The 8,847-nt window shown below is 39.1% G+C and overlaps 1 protein-coding gene across 1 annotated transcript in view; it reads right to left on the bottom strand.

Moving 5' to 3' along the window:
• Positions 1 to 618: 618 nt before the first annotated feature.
• Positions 619 to 8,847, bottom strand: part of LOC139114092 (uncharacterized) — a 19,348-nt gene continuing 11,119 nt past the window's right edge. Inside the window, exons 10-14 of the mRNA XM_070675611.1 lie at positions 8,511 to 8,682; positions 6,500 to 6,612; positions 5,262 to 5,390; positions 4,928 to 5,110; positions 619 to 4,453 (exon numbers count right to left, since the gene is read on the bottom strand). Of these exons, the coding sequence (XP_070531712.1) occupies positions 4,251 to 4,453; positions 4,928 to 5,110; positions 5,262 to 5,390; positions 6,500 to 6,612; positions 8,511 to 8,682 (800 nt within the window). The 3' untranslated portion in view covers positions 619 to 4,250. The remainder of the gene's footprint in view (positions 4,454 to 4,927; positions 5,111 to 5,261; positions 5,391 to 6,499; positions 6,613 to 8,510; positions 8,683 to 8,847) is intronic.

Here is an 8,847-nt window from a genome sequence, read left to right as displayed (position 1 = left end):
TCCATTCTAAATTTCTTGTACACGCATTAGTCTTAATGCTCGCTTCGCGAGCGGCCTTCGGCCGCTCTCGCTGCGCTCGCTATTAAGTATGCATCGCGGTAAATAGAACATTCAACTCTACAGACAGAGCAAACAAACAAACAAACGAAAGTTACTGATCATGCGCAGACAACTCGAATGATTTTTTTGTCTTTAAGGTAGTATGCGCCTCTTAAGAAAGACATAAACTTTTGCTCAACCTTTCCGCAATGACATTTTAGATCATTCTCTTACCAAGTCAAGAATAAAAGCCAGGGATCACCGTGCGAAGTTTGGTGCTAGAGAAACGAATTACATTTAGTTACATTAACCCATATTTGAAAATTCAAAATGGCTGCCGTCCCTGTGTAAGTTCTATGAAAAAAAAATAGAAACGTTCGATTTTCGGAAAATTGAGTCGGTGAAAATTGTTCTTACTCCAAGAGCTATAAAATTAATCCGCACAAGTGGTAGATTAGAAATGTTTGAGAGTCCAAATATCTGTCCCAAAGGCGCGTTCTACCTCAAAATGTCGCAGGTTGACATATTTACGGGTGTCATTGCCCTATGAGTAGGAAACTTAAGAGGACCACTACAGTCTTGGAGTATTTCTGACTTTCAGAGAAGTACATTTATTTACAAGTGAAAAGGTTAATTTGTAATAAAAATTAACAAGTTATTACCGAGATCAAAATCTTGAAATATATCCATATGACGATTCTCTACAGAAAAAAAAACTTGAAAAGTTGTCAAGCGATAAAAAAAAATTCCTATCCCTCGCAGAGAAGACACATATTTAGTGACCAGTCTGTACAACACTATAAATCTTTTAATAATGTACACTTTGCACTCCATAGATTTATAATCATTTCATGCTTACGTCAAAATGATATACATATATTTATGCTATGAACAAATAGGAAAACATTGCTACAGGTCGAACACAATCATCATACAGAATACTGAATGGCTAACGACAAACTGGAGACACTTTCTTGGAAATGGCTTCAAACACTCTCAACAATTACTGATAATTGAGAACTAGACTACAACGCTAATAGTACTGGCTATAACCTTTGATTGTTGTTTCTAATGACACCTCCTAAAATACATAAAAAGTTCTTCATGAAATTCCCTTTCAAAGGAAATTCAATGGTTTGGTCTTGTCGGCAGTATACGGCTGTGCCACCAGATACCGCAATCTCAATTTCACCAACATCGCTTGGCTATCGTCTTTTCTTCACTTTGAAAGTCATGTCACCGTAAAATTACATGCTATGACAGAAAATAGGGTTGTGCGGTCGGAATGATATTACATGTATCAAATAAATTCTAAAAATTAAAAAAATTAAGTTTTAAAGTATATTGCAGCAAGACGCTCCCCACCGTGTGGAAACGCTCATGACAGTACCCTCAATGGGCCAGCGACTGTAAGTTTTGATTACTTTTACGTTTTGTTTATTATATCAATTCAAAGATTTTGTTCTAAATTCCCCCCAGTAAGCTTATGTTGAAACAAACTATTTAGATTGTCGCCACATCGCCTACATAATTAAAACACACATTGTTTACATTCGACTCCTAGTCCGGACCAGAATTCACTTGTCAACAATAACAATGCAGTCTACACATGTACAGGCTGAGCTGACAAGCTGAAATACTAAACATCTCGACATGCTTATGAGAAATAGAACAAGACACTGTAGCTAACATGAAAAAAATGTGAAAACATGAGCAATATCAAAGCTATTAGCCCTTCGGGCATAGACTGTGTCGTAATCTTATAAACCACAAGTGATATAAAGTCACATTCTCAGACTATTTATAATTGTAGATCTACATCACATGTCCGAAACATGCCTGATCATTCTGTCTCTCCTCTTAAATGTATAGTAATGCCGGAATTAAAAACTTCATTGTAGAAGCGGATTTGTTCTAAGTGACAATGAGAACAGAGAAAAACTGTCTTGACGATATCATTGGCGTGAGAGTTTTGAGTTTTCTCACTCTCGTAAGGGAACGTTTTTTCTAACTTTATAGTCTCGCATGGCGAGCGAAGGAAAAAGCGTTTTTTGCCAATGATATTTAACTCCTGCACGGCTACCTACTCATCTATAATCGGATCGAATTCACCGAAAAATCATCTTCATTTCTCGCGACGGACCCCTCTTAATCAAATATCACTCTAAATATTGTGAGGTATACAATATTAAAATACGTGTCGCGTGAAAGGGGAAACGTACAAACGTACGCGTTCAAATGGCGCATTTATTGTCCCGTTACCTCGGAAAAACAAAAAGTTGCATTCGTGATGAATCAAAAACGTCTTCCGAGGGTGGATACCGCTTTTTAAAAAATACGCTACAGCTATGTAGACAGCATACAATAATGTTCCCATCAAAGGAGTAAACATTTCACACAATGTGATACTTGTACTTTAAAAAAAAAGTGAGGTCGCTATGAAACTGCCTCTAAACTCACATCTGAACAGAACAGATCTTAATCTTCATGCTTAATTATTGAAGTCAAGTTTCCAATATTGTTTTAAATATAGTATATGAGAAGCTATTCCATTACGGAGAATTAAAGTAAGAAATAAGAGTTTTGTGTTTAGCTGCTAGTGAATTAAAATTCAACATCATCTTAGGGTCCGCGTGTTTTACACAAAAAAGGAAAATAAAATCAGTACTATTTACGTTGACTGTTAACCATCGATTATTCATCACTTTGATAATTTTCAATTATGGTGATGTAACGGCAGTGAACTTCAACGTAAAACTTGAAGTCTGATCAATAGGCTTAATTTAAATACAGGCTGAAGAACATTGTGCTTTATTACGAAACCAATTTGGGTTTCCTAGGGGGCCTCTCTAGCTTTATGAAGCATCTGCACCCCTATGATTATGGTGATTTGTAAAATTGTTCAGCCTGGGTCCAGCATGTTTTCAGTCTGGCTTAGATGAGTAAGCATTGTGCACATTTAAATCTTGCTTCTTGTGTATAGATAAACGATTTCGATGACTAAGTATAGGCGCTAGGCCCAAGAGTCCGGTTGAAGCTTTTCGCGGAGACTCCCGTGGGTCAATGAGTCGATTTCTACACTGAAATACTACTTCCTAGACATTCCTTTCATAGAAATCGGAACAGAAAAGTTGATGCTTTTCGGAGTAACCAACCAACAAACAAACAAATACAACTTTCAAAACTGTATCATCAAAATTCAATATTTCATCGCGGGCATGCAAATTTGCCACTCCTGGCGGAACATTACCGGCTAATGAAGGGCAACACAACTATGTTGTCACGATAATTTATCTACTGTGATAGTTAATTTCTTAAAGCAGACAATTTTAATCAATTTCGTTTCATTTAATTTGATTTTTAAAAGTAGACACTCTGTAATTAACTTTATCGAGAAGTTGAGGACTGAAATTGAAATTCAAAAAGTGTTATTTTCCCATGAATGACGAGTTTTATCATGCAATCTCCTGTTAGGGTCACCGTTGTTTTTTTTATATATTAGGGGCTATCATTGTCAAAGGGATTCAGTCACCTGCATACATCATAGTTAAATCAGATTTTTAAATTGGCGGTAAAGCGTGATCATCTGTCGGTTTTAAGCGTTTTAGCACCATAGTTTGACCCAAAACCCATTATTATCTCATAACATGAAAGTTTGAAACTTTTGTCTATGCATGACACTTGTAACAATTTGAAATCATAATCTTTTTTGATCAAGAATAAAGAGGTCAACGAGCAAGATTTTCATATAACAGACAAAAATTATAAAAACTGAACCCGTATTTGCAATTCAAAGCGGCCAATTCTCGATCGATATTAACTCTAGGAAGAAAGGTGAAAGTTTGCATTTCCACAAAAAAAAGCTGTCCAAATTTGATCCATAGAGTGCGACCTGTTCCCGTAAACCCCTACATGACAGGCAAGTATTGCAATTGATTCTGTCTGGCTATGTAATGATGCACTTGGAGAACTTAATCGGACTACGGGCTGCTTTCAAAATCTCTTGTGAAAAATGAAGAGTCTAAAAGACTGGGTTGAAATATTTCCTTTTTTTAAAAATGCTTGGCTTAAAACTGTGGTTTGAGGTGAATTTTCAACGACAGGGTCATGGAAATAACTCAAGGAGTTACTGGGGCATATTTTCACTTTTTCTGTTCTGAATTGTGGGTAATCTCTTCTGTATCCTTCACGCTGTTCGCCTGCGAATTTCCTCAAAGTCTTCGGTCGTAGAGGGCGCCTTCTTCATCATCATCTTCATCATCATCGTTTTTCGAGAAGAGAAGTTTTTTCGAAGATTCTCTGATTTGGGTGTATCTTCTCCGGCGATACCACTTGATTCCGACCACCACAGCAACGATGAGTACGACCATTCCAGAGACGGTGACACCTACTATGAATGCTGGTCTCCTCAAGTCTGCAAAACAAATGAAAACCCCCGGAAGCTTCGATTTGATTTCTGGCGTTTTCGAAAACGTTCGTCCCATACTTTCGTTTGCGTTACGTTAGGATAGGTATCCGGCTCGAACTGCAAGCCCTGCCGATGATTTTTGGCAGCATGGGGCAAAGAGATGACAGTGGGAACTTTTGTTGTGGGAAAAGGGGCAGCCAGGGATGTTTTATGGGGAAAGGGTCAAATCGACTGGTTTGTTACCCCTGAGTCGTGAGTTCCTTCGCGTGTAATTCTTGAACTTGGCATTATGTTAATTACCGTTTTGTCTTTGCTCTTGAGAGATGTGATGCTGAGATGAGAATTTCCACACATGTAACAGACTTTTCATATAAAAAATGATGTATTCATGTTGTCAATGACTGCGTCCTTTCTACTTAACTAATTTTTTCCGTAGGCACTGGGGAAGGAAGTGAAGCTGTCCGCGTTAGACTGACTTACCAAAATCACACTTGTCTCCTGACCACCCCAGCATGCAGTTGCACCTCCCGTTGCTCACTTCGCAGCTGTTCGCTCCTTCTGCGCATTCGCAGACGTACTGACAGAGCTTTCCATAGCTCCATTGGGGACAAGAACAAAAGCCCTCCTCTCGGTCGCAAGTTCCGTTCTGTTTACAGTAACAATCTGAAGGGAAGGCAAAATAATAAGCAAACTAAAAATGGTCGAAAAGCTTACTTTGTAAAGTTCTACCAGTCTCGATTCAAATTTCGGGAAAACTCAGAAATGGAAGAATAAGTTGGTCGCTTTCATTTCAAAATACTTATTTGATACTTACGCCTGTCACATTTATCGCCCCACCAATGTGTGGCCTTGCACATGCATCCGTGAAGTCGATCGCAGTTCGCATCATTTTCACAGTCGCACTTCTCGTCACACTTAGGGCCCCAGTGATTGTCATGACAACCTGAAACGAAACGTTGCAGCTTGGTTACAGACGTTTTGTTCTGTACAATTGACACCACTTTCAGCCATGTGGAAAATTAAAGGGGACTCACTTCACATCACCGTTAACGCCCCTGCCAAATTTCACGTCGGAACTTACAGAGAGATTCAGGAAACGGCCATAAATAAGTCTATGTGATTTAACAAAACCTAATCTATTCTCACTGTTAAGCGGTTTACGCCAGTCTCTCTGAAAATCCCAAAACTTTGTCACGTGATATTATGCCTTATTATGGTACCAGTGAGGAAAGGGCGATTAACGTTTAAAAGCATTTGGTAAAAATTAAAAAAAAACCAGAAAGACAATAACACACATGCTGTACGAAATCCGAAAAGAAAAATTTGTCAAACTTTCGAAACCGGGAGAAATTGCATAACTTGCGTTCTTAATACCCCCCCCCGCCAATATCATGACCATCCCTTACATCGACAGTTTGATCAAAACGACGGTGCATATCTGACCACGGTACCTGATTCTTCCGCGAGTCCAGCGCAGGTGAAACAATAAAAACCCGACCAGTTGGCAACTGTACATGAGTTTATGTTTAAGGTATAGGATGGGCCAGCCTCGGGGACAGATATTTGGGCTCTCAATTTTCTACAATTCTTTTCTGATCTACCACTTGTAGGGGTCATTTTAAAGCTCCCGGGGAGAGAAACATTTTCATTGTCTTAGTTTTTCGAAAATCCCAAATTTAATTCCCCCCCCCCTCCTCCATAGAGTTAACACAGGGATGTCGGCTACTTTGAATTTCAAATATTGTGTATGTTGGGTGATTTGTTTCTCTAGTTAGTAAATTTGCACGGTGACCGTAGATTGTTTATTGTTGATTTAGTAAGAGAATGCTTGAAAGTTTCAATTAGAAAATTTTGAGCAAAAAAAAATTAAGTCTTTCACTTTCGAGGCGCATACCACCTTAAATGGCAGAGTTTACTTGTGGATGTTCCCGCAATAGCCAACAGAAATGGGGTTTCAATCAGGTCATAATTTAGGTTCTGACGGTCCTGGAGTGATAGCAATCACAGATAGAGCAAACATCCTTCCCTTCATCATCCTTATCATGAACTCACCCTCAAAGGTCAGTGTGACATCAGTGCTTAGAGTGGGTAATGAACTCGTCTTTCCATGGCATGTATATTGTCCTCTGTCTTCGTCCTTGGCAGGGGAGATAATCAAGCGAGATCTACAAAATACAGAAGAAAACCTTACACCTCTTTTTAAGGTGACTCTTCTAGATTCTTATCTACTTCCTTATTGTGAATGTCGATTTTTTTTTCTTGGGAGTAACCGTGTCAGTGAATATCGATCACTTTGACTTTCAAATCTTGAAGCCGCTACGTTACCAACGTCACCCAAAATTTTTGCACTGACTTCCAAAGTTATTGTGTGTGTTTTTTTATTATGAATAAATAATTCAAAACTCATAAGTTGATGACTTTGATTTTCGGGAGACATATTAGCATGAAACTACTAGTTGTAGTGTTTACATACATGTACTTTTGTTGTGAAATTCGGTTTCTTGTTGCTATTTAGTCTCCTAAAATAATGTCCGAATTCGCTATTTCCAACTTGTCAATACAGATTGTATTTACGTATTGCGAAAACAGAAAACGTTACTGTTGACAACATAATTTTAATACCAACTAGAATTTTTATTTGTCAACGGAAATATTGCACATTGAAGACAGTGCATCGCATTTGCAACACTGGTTCATTGCGTTTCAATACAATTTGACGTGTTCATGATTTTTGTTCAAGGAAAATTCACCTTTTAGTTCTTTTCCCTCTAAACTTTACAGAGACAAATTAGAATTGTTCTAATAAGTGGGAAGATCGAGAGACTGATAAACTATATGTCTTTATAAGCGCATATCAAGGCAAAGTTGATGGCTACGACACCCAAGAGTGAGTATAGTCGAAGAGATTGGACAAAGATCCTTGTTACCGACAGATTAGGCGCTTTAAATAAAAAAAAATGTTTGCCGTCCGCGTGCTGGTAGGTTTTCAAAGAAAATTAAGAAAACAAAAACAATGTTAACATGATTACAAATAAAAATATTACTTTTCTACAAGAAACCAAATAAAGATTGAACTTATGTTAATAGACTTGTGATTTTTGTCTGTGTTTGTTTATTTCCCTGGCTGGCTGGTAGGTTTTCGAAAATCCAAGGACGGCAAACAAAGAATTTTCTTCAACTGGCCTTGCTTGAAACTAATAAAGGCCATTCTACCGGGGGGGCGAGGGGTTGGGTCGGGGGTAAGATCAATCAGACAATGTGGCCATGCACATTTTCCTTCGAGGCATCTTTTGCGATCTCATGTTATCATTGTGAATTGTGCCCTTTATGTTGTGCACTGACAATATATGTAACAAGCGCAAATCTTTTCGAGAATCCATCCATCGTTCGTTCGTCAGATATATGATAGAAATTTGGGATTCATAGTCGGTAAAGAGAACTAAGTTTTGCCTCGAATGACAACCATGTACACGATTGAACTATAGAGTTGCAATAGGTACTAAGTAGGTTTATCGACTGCGACAGGAGCTTTGGTGGTAAAGCTGCACCCCCCCCCCCCCACAATAGTTTGGCCCAAACCTATCGTTAGCAATGGTGAGTGTGGACTTGTGTACAGCGAATTGGCTGCTTCATGTCTGAATTTACCTTACAGATCAACACAATTGGCTGCCCTACAATACCCAACAAATATATAACCTTCAAATGAACAACAGTTGTAAGTTTTGATGATATTTCATTTGTTCTGCTCTACAAAAGGAGTGCGCTTTCTGATACTTTTTTTCTCAAATATGTCGACATATTTGAGTCTCGGAAAAAGCAATTCATTACCCCTCTGTACAGTGTGCGGTGTAACTGTTGACAGACGGAGTCTGGATCGAACGAAACGTCAGTTGTTAAGTACAACTCTTTGATATTACACTCGCATACAGGCTGTGTTGACGAGTTGAAGAGTTTACATTCGTGTTAGGAGTTGAGCAAAGAGGTTGTGTTCAACGAAAAATATCAAAAAATAGTGGGCAGTGCATCCAAAACACAGCTTATGGGATTTTGAGCGCGTCCTTACCCATCTGATCTTGATTCCACTCTGTGGCGGGGTCCTGTTGCCAGGGGCGCTGCGTTGAAGCTCCAGTCGAAGTCCACGTGCTCGTCGACGTGGTACGCCTTACAGGTCAATTCGATTGGATCCCCGTAGTGAACAGAGGGTCGTCTCGGGCTTACACCAACGGCGGCATAACCTGCACAGAAAGTGAGAGGATTATGTTTTAAAAACAAGAACTGGGTTCAACGCCCTCAGACTTCCTCAGACTCCAGTTGGGATGAAGGTTCAGTCTACACCCCCCCCCCCCCCCCCCCCTGAGTGGTGGGTATAGAGCGCCCTCGAGCGACGGATCTTTCAGTCT

Source organism: Ptychodera flava, chromosome 16 (genome assembly GCF_041260155.1).
Source record: "Ptychodera flava strain L36383 chromosome 16, AS_Pfla_20210202, whole genome shotgun sequence".
Lineage (NCBI taxonomy): Eukaryota > Metazoa > Hemichordata > Enteropneusta > Ptychoderidae > Ptychodera > Ptychodera flava.
The sequence above is the reverse complement of the archived record's forward strand: the minus strand, read 5'-3'. Positions and strand labels throughout refer to the sequence as shown.